The sequence below is a fragment of the Eumetopias jubatus genome, unplaced genomic scaffold, assembly GCF_037043125.1.
Source record: "Eumetopias jubatus isolate StellerSeaLion01/CBP00866 unplaced genomic scaffold, mEumJub1_p1.0 scaffold_17, whole genome shotgun sequence".
Taxonomy (NCBI): Eukaryota; Metazoa; Chordata; class Mammalia; order Carnivora; family Otariidae; genus Eumetopias; species Eumetopias jubatus.
Window position 1 is genome coordinate 43,345,153 of NW_028274823.1, and position 25,047 is coordinate 43,370,199.

Here is a 25,047-nt window from a genome sequence, read left to right on the forward strand (position 1 = left end):
TCTGAGGGGCACCTGGGTGGCTCAGTTGTTAAGCGGATGCCTTCAGCTCAGGTCATGATCCTAGGGTCCTGGGATAGAGCCCTGCATTGGGCTCCCTGCTCCACAGGAGGCCTGCTTCTCCCTCTCCCACTCCCCCTGCTTGTGTTCCCTCTCTCGCTGTGTCTCTCTCTGTCAAACAAATAAATAAAATCTTAAAAAAAAAAAAAGAGAGACTGTCTGAACATAATGGGAGATGCTCCATACTCTTTTCATGGTTAAACAATAATGTAAGATATCAATTCTCCTTACATGAATCTATAAACAACTTCAAGTAGAATACAAAAGGATGTATTTTTTAAGTTAATCAGGATCGATATTAGACAAAGTTAAATATAAATAACAATATTAAGTTCCAGTTTTCCAAAATGAAGAGCTAGATTCACACCAACTCTTCTTATGAAAACAACCAAAAACACAAGGTGAAACATAAAAACCAAATTCTTTGCCACCAAGAGATAAAAATATAGTAAGGAATTAGCTAACTAAAACTGTAAGAGAAAACCAGGAATCTAGAGCAAGTTAGCATTGGAGCTGCTTTTGATGTGAGGGCATTTGATCATAAGGGAAAATATACATTTTTGTTTGATGGTGTCACGGCATACTAGAAACATAATCCAAAGCACAGGACCCACATAAAACGATGAGCCTAATAATAGAGTGTTCCCACAATAACCTGTAACTCTAAAGGGCAACATCCTCAGGTAACAGTCATCAGAAAGTAAACCAATGCCTGAAGTCTTATAACCAAGATTTGCATCGTCTGATGGTCCAGGAAACTGCAAACCTCGGATTAAGTGGCACCTTGCCTGACCCTGGGCACCTATAGAATGAAGCACAAAAAAATAAAAAGTTGGAAAACACAAAAAAGAGTAAGAAACACAGAAGATAAAGTGAAGGAGGATAGAACAGGGTAGAGACAGTATTGGAAGGGGTAACAGTTGCAAATGTTCTAGAACCTGCAAAGATCTCCATCTCTAGATTCAAAATTGCAAAGAACAAACATCCAGTAGAGGATATTGGTAGGGGTGCCTGGGTGGCTCAGTCGGTTAAGCATCTGCCTTCGGCTCAGGTCATGATCCCAGGGTCCTGGGAGCAAGCCCCGCATTGCTCCCTGCAGAGCAAGGAGCCCGCTTCTCCCTCTCCTCCCCGCTTGTACTCTCTCACTCTCTCTCCTCTCTCTCTCAAATAAATAAAATCTTTAAAAAAAAAAAGAGGATTATTGGTAAAGCCATTAAACTGGCCCAATGAAGAGACTCGCTATCCGGTGAGCTGCCCCACCTAATCTCTTGCCATTTCTTTTTGTGTCTCTCCTCCCTCCCCAGCAGACCCACATATACACACACTCTGGCCACAGTGAACTATGACACAGTTACCTAACACAGACCATTCTGATGAGGCTTTTTTGGTTTAAAAAGAAGACATTTCGACCAGTTCTGAAAGTAGGGAGAAGGATATTATAAAGGGACACATGAATTAGAAATAAAACTAAAATTGGAAAGCCATTTTTCTGACCAAGCCACATCATGGGTTTCTGGCCAGCATTTAGACTGGACATGGCTGGGTACTTGCCCAAAAGGCAGTCAGTCATCTGTAGCCTGAGGAACAGGAGATGAAGGTCACAGGGTACCAAACATGACCATCAAAAAGAGCTGGGAGCATAGCAGTGATCATGATTAAGATCAATGGTAGAGCGCCAGGTAATTCAGCAAAAAGCTGTCAACACGACAATTTGGCTGAAATGACAGTTAAAAATCTACCTGCAATAATGTTAATTTCTTAATTTTGATAACTGTATTGTGGCTATGTAAGATGTTATCAGGAAAAGATGGGTGAAGGGAACTCTGCAGTATCTTTGCACCTCTTCTATATATCTAAAATTCTTTCTAAAGAAAAGTTATTTCGGGGCGCCTAGGTGGCTCAGATGGTTAAGAGCCTGCCTTCGGCTCGGGTCATGATCCCAGGGTGCTGGGATCGAGTCACGCGTTGGGCTCCCTGCTGGGTGGGGAGCCTGCTTCTCCCTCTCCTTCTCCTGCTCCCCCTGCTTGTGCTCTCTCCCTCTCTCTGTCAAATAAATAAATAAAATCTTTAAAAATAAATAAGTTATTTCAAAACAAATTATTATAAATAAAACTATTTCAAAATAAAAATACAATTTAGAAAAGTGGAAAAATTGAACACATGTAATCACTTTTTTTCAATTGTTAGTATCTTAAATACATCATAGAGTGCTTCTATGAGCCTAGATACATATTTTTAAGCCTTATTCTTTCATATTTCGTATTTTTCAGGTCTTATCTTACTCTTCTAAATTCAAATCCAGGGATGCCTGGGTGGCTTAGTCAGCTGGGCATCTGACTCTTGATTTCACCTCATATCATGATCTCAGGGTCCTGAGATCAAGCCCCACATCGAGCGTCAGGCTCCGTGCTGGGTGTGGAGACTGCTTCAGATTCTCTCTTCCTCCCTCCCTTTCTTCTGCCCCTCCCCCCCTCACTTGCGTGCTCTCTCTAAAATAAAATAAAATAAAATTCAAAGTCATTTTTTGCCAGTTATAACTGTTTTAACTGATAACTGTAGAGAAAAATTAGGGAAACGTAGATGTTCCATAATGAGAACCAATATGAAAAAACAGTGATGTGAATCAGAAATAACATGAGTCTGCAGAAATAGGTTAAGAATAAATGTAAGCATCCCTTGTTGTCCCATCTGTTCTGTTTCTGAGTTCAGACAGCAAGAGTTGGGTCAGCGAGGAATACCTGTAGTTGAAAATGCACAGTCATCGCAGGCTGATGGGGCAGGCTTTCTGTTATTCTCATTCACACACTTTTCAGTTTTTCTCTAAGAAAATGTTAAAATAAATGAAAACCATAAGAGGCAAGGAACTGGAATTTCTCAGGGCTCAGGTTTTTTAGCCTTTTCCCATTTAAATTTTTTCTAGTTAATTTAAAGCCAATTGTGATTGCTTCTCTAACATTTCCTTCACTTTTTTTTTGGTGTTTGTATTATATAATGAAAGAGGCAAGACAGAATATGAAATTACAGAGGATAGTCAAAGTCTGTAATTCTTTATAATGCTTATTAAAATATACCAAATAATTGTTATTCAAAAATAATTCCATTTTATATCTGACCTAGAAAAAACACATGAAGGTAGGGATACACACTTGCTTTAATATGAGCCTCTCATCACAACTTCCCTTGTTCTGGAAGTCCTGACACCTCTTCTCTCTCTGTAATAGCACCTTCCCACTGACATACTGCTCTTCATTGATACGTCTTTCTTTTTTTTTTTAATAGCCGATCAGAACTTTCACTGTGGACAGCTGGTGATTCTAGAATCTAAGATGAATCTCTTTGTGTTTCATTGGTTTTAGATGGCCCTCCAGGAATACAATTATAAAGATTCCATCTTTGACAAGAAAACTGTGGAGGGCAAATATATGTAAATGGCACTTTTACATATCTACCCCATGCATCTTCAAGATAGTCTTATCTTGGGGCACCTGGGTGGCTCAGTCAGCTGCATCAGACCCTTGATTTAGGGGTTGGGATCTTAGGGTCATGGGACCACGTCCCCCCCGCCCCTGGGGCATGGAGCCTGCTTGGGATTCTCTCTCTGCCTCTGTCCCTCCACCCCGTCCACCAACCCACCCCATCATGTGCACACATGAGCTCTTTCTTGCTGTCTCTCAAAAAAAGCAGTCTTGGGAGCCTCGGTGGCTCAGTTGTTAAGCGTCTGCCTTCGGCTCAGGTCATGATCCCAGGGTCCTGGGATCGAGTCCCACATGGGGCTTCCTGCTCAGCGGGAAGCCTGCTTCTCCCTCTCCCACTCTCCCTGCTTGTGTTCCCTCTCTCGCTGTCTCTCTCTTTCTGTTAAAAAATAAATAAAAAATCTTTAAAAAAAAAAAAGGCAGTCTTATCCCAAACCGTGCTTCTGATAGTATGTACTATAACACAGAGACTCCAGTGAGACTGTCACACTTGCCCTTAGCATAAACACAAGAACTTCTAATTTCAACTGAAAGGCCAGACAGATTAGCCCTCCTATTGATTTAACACATTTGCCTGTGTGTTACACCATTGACAACAAGTTGCTGGTGGCAGCTTAATCTGAAGATCCAACAAAATCATTTGAGCATTTGATATTTCTTTATAATTCCCAGACTTTCCCCCAGAAGTTGAGGATGGGTTTCCAGTTTCTGTTCTGTTTTCTCGTCTGGCAACAGAGTAAACACTGCAGCATGGAGATATTGCCTTATAAGCTGTCAAGCCACCCCTCCACCCCAAAGAGGCATAGTCTTAAAACTACAATCATTATATAAAATCTGAAAGGGAACTAGACTCAGCAAATGTCTCAAAGTAGAAAACATGAAACATAATGATAGTTTCCAAAGGGAACTAGACTCTTTAGATTTCTCAATGTAGAGAACATGAAACCACAAGCATAATTCCCAGTGTTATATTCAGGAATGTTTCACCCCTCTTAAACTGTGCTTATATTCTAAGAGAATATATTGTCACAATAAGAGAGCACAGAGCAGGGGCACCTGGGTGGCTCCGTTGGTTAAGCATCTGCCTTCGGCTCAGGTCATGATCCCAGGGTCCTGGGATCGAGTCCCACATGAGGCTCCTTGCTGAGCAGGGAGCCTACTTCTCCCTCTAACTGCCACCTTCTCAACTCTGCTTGCTTGTGTGCTCTTTCTCTCTCTCTCTCTCTCTCTCTGACAAATAAATAAATAAAATCTTTGTAAAAGAGAGAGAGAGAACACAGAACAGGTCAGTTATTTTCTGTAGCAAATACAGCAAACACTGCTGGTTGCCAACTTCACAATTATTCCTCCTGCTCTTTCTTCCTCACTGGTGGGGCCTATCTGTATTTTAGAAGTTCAAAGTGTCAGAAAGTCCTCCTTCCGGCCTCCTTTACAGCAAGGGCATGGCATAGAACCCATTCCTAGCTACTGAGGCCCGCCTAAAAGAGCTGAAGCTGGCTGGCAGACCTTTGGAAAAGGTTTTCTTTACCAACAAAGAAATGTGTATGGGAGGAAACTGCTGTTCTTCCACACAGCACTTAGTTGTGCCTGGATGTGACCCCTGGAACTGATGTAGCAATCTTCTGACCAAGAGGAAAGATACCACCAACTTGCTGAATGTAACACTGAGAGAAGCCCTGGGTTCCAGATAATATCACTGAGCCCTATGCCAACAACGGGGAATAGGCTTGCCTCCAGGCTTCTTATTAGATAATAGTTATCTCATTCAGGTTCTACCTTTAGTCTAAGCCACTTTTATTTGGGTATTGTTGCTTAAGGGCCAAAAACATCCCAACTAATACAGCTAGCAAATATCTGTTCACTTCAAGATCAGGGAGTTAGACCACTGCAACTTAGCTGACCCCAGCCACTACCAGCATCTCTGCCTTGATCTGTTCTGCCTCATTCATGTTTTTCTTTTCTACCTTTCACCAAGAGCAGACTCGATGTAATTATACTCACATCTGCACTTCATGATAAAGTCAATTTCTTCGCAACTTTTCCATAACAGTCAACGAGAAGGTACTTTTTTGCTTCTCTAGCATACAAATGTGCCTCAATTTTTAGCTTACACTTTCTTACTATTCAAATTCCAATCCCATATTTAGATCACAAGTGACCTGAAATCTCCAAAAACAGGGGGGTGGAGGAGGGCACGTGGGTGGCTTAGTTGGGTAAGCTTCCAACTCTTGTTTTTGGCTCAGGTCATGATCTCAGGGTCATGAGATCAAGCCCATGTGGGGCTCTGTACTCAGCAGGGAGTCTACTTGAGATTCTCTCTCCCTCTGTCTCTGCCCCTTCCCCTGCTCTCTCTCTCTAAAATAAATAAATAAAATCTTTAAAATTTCCAAAAAGAAAATGGGAAAGCATTTAGAATAAAGATTTGATCTTATAAAGAGTCAGCTACACAGATCAATAAATGGAGCTGGATGGTGAGGCATCTGGAATGATGAATAATTAAATGTGCTATCCTTTTTACATATAAGGAAAACAAAAGATCTCAATTAAAAACAAAGGAAAAGGCAGAGACATAATGAATTACATGGAGGTGAACTCAGAATCCCACCTTAGTATAGTTAATTTTTAAGATACCTCATTTGTTTCTTGCATACTATGCTTAAAGAGATAAAAGTTTCTACAATGAGTTTTCACATTTACTCACAACATGGAAAGAACCCTTAAGCAAGAGTTGATAAAAACCTTTGTTGAATATTATTCAGCAACAGCAAAATGAAAACTTAACCAAACTACACAAGTAGATATAAGTGACATGTAATTTATTAGAAAAAATAGTTTTTAAAAGGAAAAAGACTATAAATCCTGAAAATTCCAGATCCTTTTCTTGGGTATAGTTTCTTTTTTACTTACTAAAATAACATGCTCACTAAAGGGGACAAAAAAATGAAAATTATAACTTTTCTGAAAATCAATTAGAAACACAAAAGTATTAGAAAAAATTTTCCTGAAAATTATAGCACAAAGGCTTAAAAAATAATCCATGATGCACCAAAATTACCAATACTGGAGGGGGAAAGAAAAGGAACAAGGGGATATTCATTTTTCAACCAAAATGCTGTTTTTTGTTTTTGTTTTTGTTTTTCATTAATTTATTTATTTGAAGGGGAGGCAGAAGGTGAGGGAGAGAGAATCCCAAGCGGACTCCCGGGGGGAGCACGGAACCCAGTGCAGGCCGGATCCCATGACACTGAGATCATGGCCTGAACCAAAATCAAGAGCCAGATCCCTAACTGACCGAGCCACCCAGGCAACCCTCAACCAAATTTCTGTTTAAACCAAACCGTTACAATGATCAAATTGCTTTTAACCAAAGTGTATGCTACCCTATACTCTCAAATCATGGTCTCGGGCGCCTGCGTGGCTCAGTTGGTTGAGCGACTGCCTTCGGCTCAGGTCATGATCCTGGAGTCCCGGGATCGAGTCCCGCATCGGGCTCCCCGCTCAGTGGGGAGTCTGCTTCTCCCTCTGACCCTCTTCCCTCTCGTGCTCTCTATCTCTCATTCTCTCTCTCTCTCTCTCAAATAAATAAATAAAATCTTTAAAAAAAAAAAAAATCATGGTCTCATTTACCTTCAGGCCTTTGCATATGGTGTTCCCTTAGTACAAAGTTCTCTTCTCTTCACACACTCAACTGGCTGATTAATGAAGTGCTAATAAGCACTTGTGAACTAAAACCTATTGAAAAAGGTTGGCTGTTTCAGTCAACAGACCATGCAACTCTTGATCTCCGGGTCGTGAGTTCAAGCCCCACAATGGGCATGGAGTCTACTTAAAAATAAATAAATAAAATAAAATGTTGTCACAAATAAAATCTATTAAGGGGCGCCTGGGGGGCTCAGTCAGTTGAGCGTCTGCCTTTGGTTCAGGTCATAATCCCAGGTTCCTGGGATCAAGCCCTATCTCAGGCTCCCTGCTCGGCAGGAGCCTGCTTCTCCCTCTCCTCCCTGCTTGTGCTCTCTCTTGCTATCTCTGTCACTATCTGTGTGTCTCTCTCTCAAATAAATAAAATCTTTAAAAAACAAACATAAAAAAACAAAATCTGTTTAAAAAATATTAAAATGAGAAAGATGGTGACCTAATAAAAGAAATATCAAGATTCTTAGTTCCTGGTTTAAAAGCCCTTGTTGAAAAAGTTAAATATTTGACTTGTCTACATAGAGTAACAAATTATGTCAAATGAGAACTAAACAACTTTATAGGAAAACAAAATTTTGACCACTGTTAAATTCTTCCTAAGTTCAAATTCACTACTCATACTTGAGAAGGCAAAGTCGTCCTGAGATAAAGTCTGAAAACTGATGTTCTGTGTAATAGGTTATTCACTGTAGCACTGCTGTAACTTCCAGGTATTGGAAGCAATTTATGTGTCCATCAATGAGGGACTAGCAAAAAGAAATTATGGCACACACATACAATGAAATACTGCACAATAACCAAAAAATGAGCAGTAAAATAAAATACATCTATTGGAAAGGAAGAAGTAAAACTATCTCCCTTTGCAGATGATCTTGTATATAGAAAATCCTAAGAAATCCACTAAAATAATTATGAAAACTAATAAATGAGTTCAATAAAGTTAAAACATAAGAGATCAATATACAATAATCAATTCTATTTCTGTAAGATGAAAACAAGAACTTAAAAAGGAAGTTAAGGAAACAATTCCAATAGCATCAAAAAAAATAAAAGCCTCAGCAATAAACTTGTTTTTAAAGATCTATTTATTTATTTGAGAGAGAGAGTGAGTGAGAGCGCCTGCACGCATGAGCAGGGCAAGGAAGGGCAGAGGGAAAGAGAGAGAGAATTTCAAACAGACTCCCCGCTGAGTACAGAGCCCAACACAGGCTCGATCTCACCACCCCGAGATCATGACCTGCGATCGTGACCTGAGCTAAAATCAAGAGTCAGACGCTTAATGGACTGAGCCACCCAAGCACCTAATGAAAGAAGTACAGAACTTTTATTATAAAAAGACAACATTGCTGAGAGCAATTTTTAAAGACCTAAACAAATGAAAAAACATCTCGTGTTCATGAGTCAGAGATGTGATATCATTAAAATGGTGCTCTCCAAATTGATTCAACGCAATCCCAATCAAAATTCCAGCCAGAGTCTGTGCAAAAATTAAACAGTTGACCCTAAAATTCATATGAAAAATCAAGGGACTCAGAATAACCAAACAATCTTGAAAAAGAACAAAGTTTGAGGACTCACACTTCCCAATATCAAAATCTACTACAAAGCTAGAGTAATCAAAATGGTGTGGTACTAGCATAGAGACATGTGAGCAAGTGGAAAAGAACTCAAGAGTCCAGAAATAAATCTTCACATTTAGGTCAATTAATTTTCGATAGAGTGTGAAGACAATTAAATGGGAAAAGAAATAGACTTTTGAACAAATGGATATCCACAGGCAGAAGAATGAAATTGGATTCCTTCCTCATTCCATATACAAAAATCAATTCAAAATCCATTTTGAGACCTAAAACATAAAAGAACTAAATATAAAAAGACCTAAATGTAAAAGCTAACACTATAAGACTCTTAGAAGAAAACATAGGTATAAATCTTCATGACCTCCAATTAGACAATGATTTGTTAGACATGATACCAAAAGCACAAGCAATAAAAGAAAACATTTATAAATTGGACATCAAACTTTAAAATTTTTGTGCTTCAAAAGACACCATCAAAAAAGCGAACAGAGGGCACCTGGGGGGCTCAGTTGGTTAAGCAACTGCCTCCGGCTCAGGTCATGATCCATCGAGTCCCACCCTGCTCAGCGGGGAGTCTGCTTCTCCCTCTCTCCCTCCCCCCTCCCATTCTCTCTTTCTCTCTCTCTCTCTCTCTCTCTCTCTCTCTCGCAAATAAATAAAATCTTAAAAAAAAAAAGCAAATAGACAACAGAATAGTAGAAAACACTTGCAAATCATGTATCTGATAAGGGATTTGTACCTAGAATATGTAAAGAACCGTTACAACTCAACAATAAAAAGGAGAAATAATCCAACTTAGAAATGGGAAAAGGAGGGGCACCTGGGTGGCTCAGTCGATTAAGCGTCTGCCTTCAGCTTAGGTCATGATTCCAGGGTCCTGGGATGGAGCCCCACATCGAGCTCTCTGCTCAGCAGGGAGCCTACTTCTCACTCCAGCTCTGCCTGCCGCTATGCCTACTTGTGATTTCTCTTTCTCTCTCTCTGTCAAATAAATAAATAAAATCTTAAAAAATAAATAAAGCTCTCTATCCTTTAAAAAAAAATAGGAAAAGGAAATGAATAGGCATTTCTCCAAGAAAAGATATACGAATGGCCAATGAGCATATGAAAAGACGTTCAGCATCATTAGCCACCAAGGAAATGCAAATCAAAACCAAAATGAGCTACCACTTCACCCCAGATTATAATATGTGTTGGGGAGGATGCAAAGAAATTGTATCCCTCATACACTGCTAATAAGAATTAAAATGGTACAACTCTGTGGAAAACAGTTTGATAGTTTCTCAAGGTTAAAAAACTTTTTTTTCTCAAAAGGTTAAACAGCAATTCCATTCCTAGGTATATACCCAAGAGGACTGAAAACATATGTCCACACAAAAACTTGTACAAGAATGTTCATAATAGCATTATTCACAACAGCCGAAAAGTGAAAATAACCCAAATGTCCATGATGAATGCATTACAAAATGAGACAGAGTCATACGATGAATACTATTTAGCCATAAAAAGAAATGAAATACTGATCCATGCTATAACATAGATGAATCTTTACAACATTATCCTAAGTGAAGGAAGCCAGTCACAAAGGGCCACATATTGTATCATTCCGTCTAAATGAAACGTCCAAAAAAGACAAATATGAAGAGACACAAGGTAGAAAGTATGTATTACTTTTTCAAATCATTTTTTAAAAGACTATGGTGTTCTTTTATTTTTATGCTATGTCTTTCTAAATCCTAAAATTTGTCTTCTGAAATATTTTTAAAAGCACTTGAAAACATAAAAGCATGCAACGGATCAAAGAAAAATGACCTGGAATTTTAAAACAGCTAAGGAAAACTCATACATGTCAAAGGCAGAAAATTGATTTGTCTTTGTTGAATGTTATCAAAAAACCAAAATTCCCTTCAGTTAAATTCTGTCTTCCTTTTGAAATGGAAATTACTAATAAATTTAAACTTTAATTTGCAAAACAACTGTATATTTTATAAAGCAATCATCAATGTAACATATAGAATTGTCGAATCACTATATTGTACACCTGAAACTAATATAACTCTGTATGCTAACTATACTGGAAATTAAAATAAAATAAATCATCAATGTGAAGCTGAAACTTACTAGACCTTACATCACAGTAGTTTAAACTAAATGCAACAAATACTTAAAATATTTCTTGGAATAGTAGCAATAGAATGACTTTGGAGTCAAATACACAGATTTGAATCTCAGTCTGCAATTTACCAGCTAGGTGACCATCAATAATTTACTTGGTCTCTGTGAGCTTTAGTTCCCTCTTCCATTAAATCAGGAATTATAATACCTACTTTTTAGTTTAAAAAGAAATACTCCAACTACTTACTAAATGGGGGAAGGAGGAGTACTGTTTGGAAAATTTCACTCTTTTCTTTAAACTTATCTGTAACATTTGGGGGTGCCTGGGTGGCTCAGTTGGTTAATCAGCTGCCTTCAGCTCAGGTCATCATCCCAGGGTCCTGGGAGGATCCAGCCCCACCATCAGGCTCCCAGGTCAGCTGGGAGTCTACTTCTCCCTCTGCCTCTCACCCTGCTCCTGTTTTCTCTTTCTGTCAAATAAATAAGTAAAATCTTAAAAAAAAAAAAAAACTTATCTGTACAGTCTGAATTTTTTTACAACTTATATATAATTTTAAAACATAATGAAGATTTAAAAACTAAAAGCATCTATTTTGGAGGTTCTTATGAAGCCATTTTGTAAGACATTTATAGATAGGAGACTCTCAGTTAAAAATAATTTCCTCACTACTTCCGTACCCTTTCTAACTTTTGAATTCAGATGAGTAAAACTTGGGAAGAAGCAAAGTTAAACATTTATTTTTCTGAAGGCTATGGTTATCACGAAAGAGATAAACAGAGCAATAAAACTAAGCTTTTAAACCACTTTCCTCGAAACATACGGAAGAATTTAATCTGAAACAAAAAAATGTCCACGTTTATGGATGCTAATTTACTTTATTCTAAAATTTTAGTATCTGGGGTTTGGTTTTCATGGGTTTTTTTCTGCAGTGTAAAATGATAATACCATCAAGTGAAAAGGAAATTTGGTACCTTAATGTTTTTACCAACAAGACAAATTCAGGATTCAGTTCAGAAAATATTTTTCACTGAAAAACAACAAATATAATGATACATTTATCTAGCAAATAAGATAAAATATAATCTGCATCTTCTTTGCTTTGAAAGTACACTGAGATAGATGAATGTAATTTAACTGATCTACATTACCACTTTATACTTCGCAGTATATTCTAAGAATTAAGAACATTCTCTTCCATATTCTAATAGATGAATAAAATGAATGTCAGGAAGTAAAGTAGTTTTGCAAGTCAAAAAGGTGCCATTTTATAACCACCAAAGTACACCCGGACTACTAAAGCTGGGAAGGTAGCCTTTGTTTGGTACCTTTTCTTAAAGACTGAGTCATTAGACTGAAACATGTGCCTCACCTACCCAAAGGAGCATAGGACTTTAGCATTTCTCAAGTATGTGTAAGTACAAAATTAACCCTCATGAAGCTTAATGTTTGCAAATCCTACTCTGGACCACTTAATACATATATTACTGAGAATGTGCTGGAGTATTATTATTGCATTTCTAGAGTGTCTTTGTTTATAGACCATTTCAAGAACGTATTTCTGAAAAGCGGAAACACGGTGAGTAAATGTTATAAAGCTATGATTCACATAACTTTTACCTTGACATTGATGAGTGGTTACATGGGGCAAAATTGAAAACTTCATTTTTTGTTTAAGGCCAGACGGTAAGGGATTCCCCAGCTCCCAGGTCTCCTTTCCATTTCCCGCAAGCCACCTCAAAAACTTGACTCGATAACATTAAGTGCTTCGCATTCCCCGAGGGCAGAGCCAAGCCCACAGCCCCGCCTTCAACCGCAGCTTCTCGGTCTCAGCGCCCCTCAGCCCGCTCCGCAGAGACACCAGAGGACGGGCGGGGGGGGGGGAGGCGTGCAGGACGGCCGCCCCGCCCGACGGCGTGCGGCGGAAAGGAGGGACACCAGTGACTCACTCGGCCCGGCCGGCCGCCAGACCGCACCACCCTCACCCCTGCAGGGGCCCGGGTATCGGCCTCTCAGCGCCCCCCAGAGGCGGACAAGCACCTCCCCCGGCAAGCCCACTTCCCAAGCTGGCCCCCTCCCCACGCTGGCCCCCTCCCCAGGTCGAGGTCGGGGGCGCGCACAGACCTGAGACACCGCCTCCCTGTAGATCCAGCCAGCCCGCGGAGTCCTCGCCCCTCCCCCTCCCCGTCCGGCGCGAGCATGCGCACTGGGCCAGCCCGCGCCTGCGCGCCCCCGAACGCCCCTGCAGGCACGCGCCGCCGCCTGGGAGGCCGGGCGAGGCCGCGGCAGAGGCGGAGGCCCGGCTCCCTGGGCGGCGCGCACCGCCTCCCCCCCCACCAAGCCCTGCAGTTCAGAGGCGACTTGGGCCTGCTGCCCCCAAAGTCCGTCCTCCCCGTTAGGCGGCGGGCGCCGGAGGGGAGGGGACAGCCCAGGGGGCAGGAAGCTGCAGCTTAAAAGGGCAGCCTGCGCCGGGCCCTTCCTTCCTCCCTCCCTCCGTTCCCCGGCCTCCGAGAGCTTCTCTGCTCCGCGGCCTCCGCCCCGCCGCCATGTACCGCTGCCTGGGCGAAGCGCTGCTGCTGTCCCGCGCAGGGCCCGCCGCCTTGGGTTCCGCGGCGGCCGACTTGGCCGCGCTGCTGGGCCGGGCCCGCGGGCAGCCCGCGGTCGCGGCCCCGCAGCCGGGGCTCGCACCGCCCACCCGGCGACACTACAGCGAGGCGGCGGCCGACCGCGAGGACGACCCCAACTTCTTCAAGATGGTGGAGGGCTTCTTCGACCGCGGCGCCAGCATCGTGGAGGACAAGCTGGTGGAGGACCTCAAGACCCGGGAGAGCGAGGAGCAGAAGCGGAACCGGGTGCGCGGCATCCTGCGGATCATCAAGCCCTGCAACCATGTGCTGAGCCTGAGCTTCCCCATCCGGCGCGACGACGGCTCCTGGGAGGTCATCGAAGGCTACCGGGCCCAGCACAGCCAGCACCGCACGCCCTGCAAGGGAGGTGAGCGCCGGCCAAGCCCCTCGCGCCTTCCCCCGCGGCCCTGCCCGGCCCGGATGGGCACTGGCCCCCTCCGGCCTCAGCCGCGGATGTGTCAGGCTCGCACGGACAGTGATTTTTTTTTTCCTCCCCAAACCGCCACGTAGTGGTCCTATCTTCTGCCCCGTGAGCCGTCATCCCCTGCCCCTGCAGGTGGATGCTGTATGTAGGATAGTTGCTCCACCGCTCTTTTTGGTCCCAGTGTAGGTGACACCCAGGGTGGGTCCTGACGAAATGGACTTCTAGAAATGGGAATGACCGGCCAATCTGATTGTGCCTTTGCAAGTTTTTGTGAGCTTCTGTGACACACCCGAACAGAAACTATGAAATAATTATTTCCGGGTTTTTTTTCCCCACTCATTTTTACATCAGTGACAAATGATACAGAAACATACAAAGTTCTTGCCTTTTAGGTTTCTAGACAGTTTTAACGAACCAAATGATTTTACTAATTACACGTTGGTTTTTTAAATCATGTTATTTTCTGCCCTGACTGCTTCTGTTCTGCACACACCAAAAAAAAAAAAAAAAAAGTAATACAAGAGCGACGTAACATCCCCGACAAACAACACCGGGCGCCCTGACAGTAAATCTAAAGGGTGTAGAATGCAGGACGGCCCGCCAGCCAATGGAATGAAATAGCCCTGGGGGTGTGTACTGGTCCTGGCTAGCACCAGATTTGAGCTTGGGGAAAAGATAAAGTACTGAAGAAAGGAGTTGAGTCGCTTACAATTTGGTAGTCACCGAGTTATGCTGTAGTTAAATTTTTGAGTATCTGTAGATTTGGCTTCTGCAGTCAGATTGCTTCCTTCGAGCAAATAAACTTTAAAAAAAAAAATCTTTCCCCAGTAAATTGCACCATACATGTTAAAAGTGCTTAAGCATAACCTAGAAAAAGGGCACAACCACTTTTTTTCTATTAAAATAAATGATGTTGAATTAAAGGACCCAGGGAGTTGAAGTCTTCTGGAGGTTGCTTGGCTAATACGCACAGAGAGGATGTTGGGCTGGACCCTTTGTCTCCATGAGCCTGGTACAGTGTTCTATTATACTAGCTGCCTTCTAAGGATAATTTTTAGAAATCTAGAAAAATTTGAGCTCTGCTGGCATTTCCAAGCCGGGGACAAAGATTGCCTGAAACTGTTTAATGATTTACTTGCTAAATTTGCATTGACCCCACCCTCTTCTAGGACATGCCTTTAAAGCTTAATTATCCTCTAGCTCTGTTTCCTCTTCTCAAACTAATGTTTAAACCACTCTGACCTCTAATTTCCCTTTGCACCTCCAAATTATATAAAAGTTACAGTCTCCTACATCACCTCCTTCTTCCTACTACTCCCTTACTCTCTAAACCAAGAATACAAGTTTAGACTCCCAAGAAAAGCAAACAAGGTTGTTGGAGGAAGAGAAGTTAGCAAATACTAACTTGCAGTGTTTCCTTAAAATGGCCATCTAGTTTATATTACTATCCTCTTGGCAGTATTTTCCAGTCACTTAAAAGATAAGTAAACCATTATATATGATTTTCTGCAGGATCTGATTTCGTTTCTTTGAAGTTCTTCATATTCCTCTATTCTTCATATGCCAACCCCTCTCCTATCTTTATAAAACAACTCCACAAACTCACTAAAGCAACTGAAATTTAGCATGGTTTGTCAGTCATCCTCCTCTTGTTGCCACAGCAGTTTTAATAACAAAATATTGAACGTAGCAACAGATGGCATCAGCCATATTAAGGCACTGTTATTGTAGCATTTGCTTGTACTGAAGTGTGAGATACAATTCTCTCTTCAGTTTATTCCATTTACATTACAGAAGGCATGTACTGAAAGTGCTATTAACTCCCAGCTTCTAAACATAGAGAAACTGAATTGCAACTAATAATTAGTAGCAGGCGTTGCAAGAGAACATAACATGAAAGAAAAATTGGCCTCTATAAAGTGATAAATGTATTAAGGAATTTGAAAGACTTTATGGAGATAATAGATTTGGGCAGGATTATTTCTCTCTGAAAGCCCTTAAAAATATTTTGGTGTGCTCAACATAATGAACAGTGTGCTAAATAGATGATCAGCAAAATTTGGGTAATGTGGACTTAAATGCTTTGCTTTCCTAACACTCCAGGATCTTTCTTCCCATTTATTACCTTCATCTGACTGCAGAGAATGTATATTCTACGAGCACCTTACTTTGAGTAATTTTTGTCTCCAATTAAACTTTTTGTTACTTATAAAAATGTTGTTGACCTCCTTGGTTGCACTCTGGTCTTGGAAATACAAAACATATTAGATGATTGAAATTTTTAAGGATGCTTTGAATAATCCCTGTGACTTCAGTAGATCTTTCCCTTTTAAACACACTTTTCTCTCACCACCTCAGCTGCCTTTTCTACCAGTGTTCTTCGCAGACACACACACACACACACACACACACACACACACGCGCGCGCGCACATGCGTGCACACAGCCTTGTCTGCTCCATCCTTTCCACAAGTTTTCTGCATCTAATCTTTCCTCAAGAGTGACCTTCTACCTGAGTTTTCCAAAATACAATTTTCAAGGTTGAAGCAAAGTAACAATCTAATTATAATCTGTGTAAGAGAAACAGGTGGTTTTAAGACCTGGGGGTGGCTGATGTGTACTTTATTCCAAGTAAATATTTAATAATACATTTTGGGGTTTTTTTTGCTTTTTTTCCCACAAAGCATATTTAACAAACCATCAGATTCTGCATCTATTAAGGATTTGCAAAAGTATGCTATAGGCTCTGAAGGGAAAATTTTAAGAGCAGCCTGAATTTCATCAAAGATGAATATTGTGGGAATTTCTGCTTTGAGAAGACTTTTTCAAACTTTCTTACATGTCTGAAAACATCAGTGATTGTTTCTGTTAACTTTCTCAGAATAAACTATTTTATTGGCCCGTGGTTCTGCGACCAGTATGCAGTACCTTTTCAGAAAGAAGTTTATCATTTAAAAGTTAGTTTTGGGGGGCGCCTGGGGGGCACAGTCAGTTAAGCAGCTGACTCATGGTTTCAGCTCAGGTGGTCATCAGGGTCGTGGGATCCAGCCCTGCATTGGGCTCTGCACTCAGCGGGGAGTCTGCTTTAAATTCTCTCTCCCTCTCCCCCTCCTCCCGCTCTTGCTCCCTCTCTCTTTTTCTCTCAAATAAATCTTTTTTTTTCTTTTAAAGATTTTATTTATTTATTTGACAGAGAGATAACGAGAGAGGGAACACAAGCAGGGGGAGTGGGAGAGGGAGAAGCTGGCTTCCCCGATGTGGGGCTCGATCCCAGGACCCTGGGATCATGACCTGAGAGCCGAAGGCAGACGCTTAACGACTGAGCCACCCAGGCGCCCCTCAAATAAGTCTTAAAAAAATTTTTTTTTAAATAAAGTCAATTTTGGGGGAGAAGTACGGATTGATAATAGCAATCATTGATGTAGGAGCAATTTAACTTTCTCTCCCAGCTTGTTCTCCCCCACCTTATTAGAACTATTAAGCCAAAATTCCCTGTTACTGCTTCTTCCTTCTATCATAGAACTTTCTAAAATTATCATTTTAAATAAAGTTGGTGGACTATAAATGGAATAGTCTGATACACTGACCCTAAATCTTTTAACTGTAAATACCAGTACAAAAAAAAAAAAAAAAACACAAACTATGTTAACCCATCGACTTGTTTTTTAAGCCAAAATGCAGAAAAGAAACTGGGAGGTAGATGGTCTTTGTTCTTGGCTCTGGGGGACAGGATGCAGGGGTGGGGGTATGGGAGGCAGCTGAGGATTGGGGTCAGTGTAGTGTCAGTCCCCCTGTCCTCTGGGTTATAACTGTATGGTGAATGGTAGTGCTTTGGAGGAAGACTGGAAGAAAGTACTGATACTGTTTAAAAATGACACATGCTCTGCCTTCCCTGAAAAAAAAATTGTTTCTGATTGACTTCTGCTGTGCCAGGTTGACAGCCGTCACAATTTGGGTAACTTTGAATAAACTCTCACGCTCCCTAATCTTGAAGTAGGAGCGTGTGTCCGCATCTGCTCCCACAAGATAAAATGTAGCCTTTGTAGATAAATTAAATTTAGGATTTAACTCAATCTGAAAATTCCGTTAAAAGACAGGTAATTTGTAATGTGTTCTTCCCCCTAGCCCTCATCCCTGAGGGTTTTGTTGTTGCTGCTGCTGTTGTTTTTAATCCTTTTTAATTAAATCCAGAACTGAGTTGCCATCATAGAGGCCTTTGAATTTCACAGAAGCCAAATACCTCTGACCTGCCCCCCTCGGGCAAGTATACTAGAGAATGAAGAGCTAGGAATGTGGTGGAGACCAGTGCATCAGACGGCCATTCAGTCTTCCCCTCACTTGGGGCGAATCCATGTAGCTGACTGGCTCAGGCAGTTTTAAAAAAAGCCCATATGCAGGAACACAAACACTGCCCACTCATTATGCAAAGTACACGTTGCAGGAATTGGGGCATCAAAAATCGGAGGACAAGTACCAGTATATTAAACTTCAATAAAACTGGCAGTGTTTAAATTTTAAGTACAAGAAATAAAAATTGAACATGAACTTTCTGGCATTTAGAGGGAAGAAATTGGATATACAGCTACTGATAATAACATAGATTAAGAAAATTGTTTTTGTCCAATGATGTTTAAAGGTGCTGAGGGTTCTGCCAGGAACCAATAAAGACCAAAATAATTAGCTTTCGGATGTTGAAGAATTCCTAGGCAATAGCCTAACATAGGACTTCAGGATGTTTTGGGGTTTTTCCCCCCCACTTATTTTGCATAATAATATTTTCATAATACAAAAAAAAATTTTAGACCTCTAATATCACTGCATTGAAGAACATTGATTCATAAATAGCTCATGATGGCTGTACCCAAGAAGCTCCTGTTAAAATAGCTGTATATCATTCAGATATTCAAATAGCAATAACGGTTATAAAATGAAAAATGAAGCAGCTCTGCCCAGGTCTTCCCCATGAAATAACAATCATCTTCCATCCAAAGCTGTTACCTAAAACTGATGTAGCTATCCCAGTGAGGCAATGTTTTCCCCTTTCCAGAGGCAAAAATTAATGTAGATTACAATACTCAGTATCAAGACTGAAGCGTTCGTGTATGAAATACTACGGCTAAAGGCAGGCCAGGTTTCACCAAGCGCAGAGCAGCCTGCGGGGAGAGGGCTGCTCCAGACCTTAATTTCCTTTTACAAAGGCAGCGGTACCTGGGAGATCCTGTCTCCACACAGGTCAACTGGCAAAGCAAGGGGTAATCTAACAGCTAACATTTGTTGAACTCTCTGTGGACACCAGGCATTTTGCTAAGAGCTTTTCACGCATCATCAGTTTTATTCTTCATAACAACCTCATGAACACACGGTTGTCCCCGATTTTCAAATACGGATACTAGGGCTGAAAAGCGAAGACTCCTCCAGTAACGTCCCCAGTTAACAGTAGCAGAGTTGGGGTTCAGGCGCCCGTCCTCTGGCTCCAGCACCCACCTCCTTAATCATTATTGTCCGGGATTTATTCACATAAAAAAATGACAAGTTGTATCCCAAGCAGCGATTGAGAACCATGTCATGCCCTCAACACAGTGACTCCTAACACTTTGGATCATTTGAAATGTGTTAAAAGCTATTAGAGGGCCCCCTTTCTGTCTAGAAAATGCATGCATATTCCAACAAGTGTGCATATAAAACCTGCTCATATATGAAATCCTTACAGGTCCATTTATTCCTGTAGGCCATGAAAGAACATTCTAATGAGAGTTTTCCACTGAAAGGTTTGAAGAGCGTGGTGTTCAACAGTTTAACATGTCAGCCAGAACAACTCTTGTACCAGAGTGTTAGAAGGTGTATCTTTAAGGGTTTTCAAAGGAATCGTTTTAACATGGCTTTCTTCTGGGTGTCTCTTCCTTAAAAACTCAGAAGTTAGGGTTTGTCATGAATTGCTATTTCTCCAGATTGTTCTTAGACAAAGCCTGTCAGACCTTTTAACTTCTCTGAATTGCTTCTTGGCTAGAGGAAAATGTGAAAGATGACACAAATGAAAATTCTAAATGTTGTCAGTAATGTGACTTCTTTTGCCATGTATCATTATCATAAATATGTGGACATGGACCTTAAAAAAAAAAAAAAGGCTTTTTGTACATTTGAGCCTTACGATTTACATGGACTTCTTGTTTTTTAAATCCCGTTGACCAAGAGAGAAACAGCAAGAGAATAATAGTCAAGGGTGATAGTCCCCATATTGGGGGGTTTACTGAATAAGGACTATGTTCATTATGAGTTATAGATTATATTCCAGATAAATCAGTTTTTCCATTATGTGTTAGTTTTCCCTGCAGGCAAGAGCTTTAAACTTTATGCTTAATTAAGAAGCATTCCTTAGCTCATGGGGATTTCTGATAGTTAACCTGTTCATGACAGGCCTTTTAATTCCCTACTCTGTGTCAGGTACTATGGTCTTTGCTGGGGGAGCTATCCATGAGAAAGCTTTAACACAACAAAGCTGTTTGTTGTTTGTTTCTTTTCCCTCAAAATGTCTTTTCATTGATTTCCTCAAAATAGAACAGAATCCCAAATCTCCTATGGTATCTGTGTCATTTTCCTTTTGCTTTTAGCTCAGTATTCTATTTCTACGTTTTCCTTTCCCAAAACCAGTCAATAAATGACATGGTTGAAAACACACTCAACAATGCATTGCTGCAATAGGAATTCAAAGAAAATACCCGGGAACGACAGTCTTGATCTCTAAGCAGGGAGGGCTGGATAGGAGTTGGATGGAGGCAAGATGATTTTGGATAAAGAGAAATAGAGGGGATGACTGATCTAGCCCAGGCAAGAGGCAGGACTGTGTGATGGGGTCATAGGGACAGACTGTGTGTTTGTAAATAGTGGAAAGTGAGGTTTTATGACATGATAAATCTTTATTTGGTCTCTGCCCCTAGTTCCTGACACAGAGCTCCTAAAATCCGTGTAATTTCCTGAGTGATAGAGGTGCTGAGAGCCTCTTTTGTCCTAATATTTGGTCTTGACTCCAGTTCCTAACACAGAGTTCCTAAATCCTTTGGAATTTCTGGGTGATAGGAGCATCTTTTGTTTGGGGGGGGGTTAAGATTTTATTTATTTATTTGTCAGATTGAGAGAGAGAACTAGCACAAACGGGGAGTGGCAGAGGGAGAAGCAGACTCCCTGCTGAGCGAGGAGCCCGATGTGGGGCTCGATCCCAGGACTCCAGGATCATGACCTGAGCCGAAGGCAGACGCTTCACCAACTGAGCCACCCAGGCGCCCCATCACCTTTTGTTTTCATGAGGCAACTCTTGGTGGGCTCCTGCATAGCTTCAGGATGGCAGCTGGCCACCAGACTAAGCCAAGATGAGTAGCTTGGAACATTCAGCCCCATCCCCTATCCTCCATGGAGGTGAGAGGAGTTGGACACAGAGTTAACAGTCATCATGCCTACATGAGAAAGCCTTCATAAAAATCCCTAAACTACTAGATTCTGAGAGCTTTCTGGTATGCATCCATGTGCCAGGAGGATGGTGCACCTGTTACACAGGGACAGAAGCTCCTGTACTCAGGACCCTTATAATAAACCAGTATACCTGCATGAAAAGTGCTTACTTGAGTTCTGTGAGCCATTATAGGAAATTACCAAACCTGAGGAGGGAGGTGTGGGAGCCCCCGGGTTTGTAACCAAGTTGGACAAAAGGAAGACTACCCTGGGCATCCAATACTTGTGATGAAAATGAAGGCCAGTCTTGTGGGACTAAGCTCTTAATCTGTGGGGTCTGCGCTAACTCCAGGTAGTCAGTGTCAGAATTGAATTAAATTGTGTACGACAACCAGTTGGTGTCCACAGAGATTTGGAGAACTGGCTGTTGGTGTGGAAAACCCACACATTTGGTGTCAGAGGTGTGCAAGCAGAAACAGCTTTCCCTTAATGCTTGTTGGGTGGATAATGATAAATCTGGGAGGGCCCAGAAGGCTAAGCAGCAGAGGAGCTGAGAATGAGATAACTCAAATTTCTAGCCTGAGGCACTGTTAGAAAAAGGGTGGTATCAGGGACCAGAAAGTGTTATTAGGAAAAAGGCCTGGATTTTTAAATTAAAGGAGATGGGTATAAGATGATCCTTAGGAAAATTGGAAATACGGGCATATGTATTTTCTTGATCTTACTCTGGCAAAGTACAGTCGCTCTACCTATGGTGCCCGTCTGTTCCCTGTCTCCTTCTATTCTCTTCGTGCTCTTAAGATCCATCTCAAATATCACCTAGACTTATTCATAATTTATATGAAACTGGGTATCTGTAATGTCGATCCTTTACCCTTTGAACCTTTTTATAACAAGTTATCGTTATGTTTTATTAAATGTTGTCCAATTTTATATTCATCACTTACACTGGCATTGTTTCCAAGACCTGTTTGGTAGGAAGATGGGACTAAGTTTACTGCTATTATCAGAATAAGCAATCTATGAAACCAGTGAACAAGATTCCCCCCCTCTTAATTCATAATCTTTCCTCCATCTATTAGGCAGTAAGTTCAATACTTAAGCACAAGACAAAGCTATATGTTCAATAGATAGTATGTATTTAAGTGCAGGGAAATAATTTGAAAGGTTATATATAGATATATATACACATAAATCGCTAAGGACGGTCACCCGTAAGGAAAAGACAGGGATTACATACTGATAGGGGAGATTTCAGTTTTTTCTGTGTTTTAAGTTTTGATGAACACATACATATGTGTTACAACTTTTAAATGTTAATGAAAAGAAGGAATATTTTCCGTTTCATTTCTCCAACATCAGCTAAACATACGCTTCCCAGAACTTACTAAGTTTGTCTCTTCAAAACACTTAAAAGATTTTGATAATGGGGTTTCCCTGCCTAAACACTTAAAAGATTTTGATAATGGGGCTTCCCTGCCTTCTAATACAGACATGGAAACTGTCAAAAGCAGTTAAAGGTATGATTTTCCTTTGCTCCGGAACAAAATGCTCCTTGCATTGCCGAATGAATTTTTATCTGAGACTTCCCGTATTTTCCATGGTCATTACTTGCTGATGAGTGCTGGCTCTTCACTGCTTCTTGCTCTCCTCTCCTCATTTGTAATTAAGTTATGCCATTCTGTTGCACATTAGAAATTATATCAGTATTAAGTGAGAAAAAAGATGTTCTCAGGAGTAAATAGCAAGAGGGTTAGTGCATGCATTTTAAGAGTTCTAAGGTCTTTTTGCTTTCCTGTATGTGGTAGAACTCTTGGTTTTCTGAAAAGTGAGAGAATACAGTTGGAAAGTGAATTTTTAATAAATCAAGCCCCATTTTTTTTTTAAGATTTTTTTTTTTTTATTTGACAGAGACACAGCGAGAGAGGGAACACAAGGTGGGGGAGTGGGGGAGGGAGAAGCAGGCTTCCTGCCAATCAGGGAGCCCAATGCGGGGCTGGATCCCAGGACCCTGGGACCATGACCTGAGCTGAAGGCAGACACTTAACTGAGCCACCCAGGCGCCCCATAAATCAAGCCCTATTAAAAGATCTTGATTCAAGTAATTTTTTAAACCATCTGAATTTTCATGAATGTGTTTAGTTAATGATTCATCATAAAAAAACAATGGTGACTCAGTTGCTAGGAGCTTTTTTGTCTGTTTTTGGTTTTGAGTCAGCTAGCAGAAGGAAAAAAAATTGAAGCTACTCAGTTGTGGTTTTCACTGAATCTTTCTCAAAGTAAGGAGCTGGTGTGGTTTCTTCATCACTATAGCAACTTCAGCTAATTTTTGCTTTTGTTTTTTTTTTTTTTTAAGATTTTTTATTTATTTATTTGACAGAGAGAGTGAGAGCAGGAACACAAGCAGGGGGAGAAGCAGGCTTCCCGCCGAGCAGGGAGCCCGATGCAGGGCTCGATCCCAGGACCCTGGGATCATGACCTGAGCCGAAGGCAGCCGCTTAACCGACTGAGCCACCCAGGTGCCCCTAATTTTTGCTTTTGATTTTTATTTCTCCTAGAAAAACATACTGTACGCCAATCATGAGGCTCTTGAGGATAGCAAGGAATATCTTTAGTCATTAAGTCAAACACAAATTGCTTTGTGTTGTGTAGCGTACAGATGTCTGCATGTTGTTAATGTTCTTTTGAAACATCTGGCTACCAGTTAGCTCAAAATAACTGTATGATAGCGTTAATTACTCTTCAGAATGAAAGGTCTGATTTCAAACCTGTATCACCAACCCTTCCTCCAACTTGACCCGGTTTGATAAATAATAAACCGTTGCCATGGGTGCTGTTTCTTTAGTTTCCTCTGGTGAACTGGAAGTACAAGTTATGCTGTGTGCCAGTCAGAATGTGGTCCTTGATTTTTAGACCCTGTTTCTAATGACACCTGTGTAATCACCCAGTTTCCTTTCTAGTTTGGCCAGCCATGGACTCCTGCTTTTCACTACAAGTATTCACCTCCATTATACCTGCCAGTGCTGTGTTCGGAGACCCAGTTAACCTCTTCCTGAACACTAGTAATGCTGATGGCAACACAGGCTAACACGTAGTGCTGTAGGACTTTAGGACAGAAAAAAATCATAATTTGCTTTTCTCCGTTCCTGGAATAAAATTTTGGGTCCTCCTAGTTTCTATCCTTGCGCCCCCATCCAATCCCAGCTGGTCCAGCTCACCTTTAGCCTTCTCTGCCATACTCTCCATCCCACAGAAAAGAAGGAAAGGTGTGGTTTTAGAAAAAGTGAAAATATTCAGACTGCAAATAAGATCCTTCTCGTTTCATTTTGGTTTAAAACACTTTAAGCTTTGGGGCACCTGGGTGGCTCAGTTGGTTAAGCGACTGCCTTCAGCTCAGGTCATGATCCTGGAGTCCCCGGATCGAGTCCCGCATCAGGCTCCCTGCACAGAGAGGAACCTGCTTCTCCCTCTGGCCCTCCCCCCCTCTCATGTGCGTGCTCTCTCTCTCTCTCTCTCTCTCTTTTTCATTCTCACTCTCTCAAAATAAATAAATCTTAAAAAAAAAAACACTTTAAGCTTTCCTGGTTTTCTTGTGTGTGTGTGTGTGTGTGTATTACATGTTTTTTGGCTTTACTGA

At 41.3% G+C, this 25,047-nt stretch overlaps 2 protein-coding genes across 3 annotated transcripts in view; one reads left to right on the plus strand and one right to left on the minus strand.

Moving 5' to 3' along the window:
• SHLD2 (shieldin complex subunit 2) overlaps positions 1–13,089 on the minus strand; it is an 82,652-nt gene extending 69,563 nt beyond the window's left edge. For both annotated transcript variants that reach the window (XM_028098504.2, XM_088020064.1), the window contains exon 1: positions 13,041–13,089. The gene's annotated coding sequence lies outside the window, so the exon portion shown is untranslated. The remainder of the gene's footprint in view (positions 1–13,040) is intronic.
• Positions 13,090–13,170: 81 nt separating this feature from the next.
• GLUD1 (glutamate dehydrogenase 1) overlaps positions 13,171–25,047 on the plus strand; it is a 36,626-nt gene continuing 24,749 nt past the window's right edge. The window contains exon 1 of the mRNA XM_028098508.2: positions 13,171–13,910. Within this exon, the coding sequence (XP_027954309.1) occupies positions 13,463–13,910 (448 nt within the window). The 5' untranslated portion in view covers positions 13,171–13,462. The remainder of the gene's footprint in view (positions 13,911–25,047) is intronic.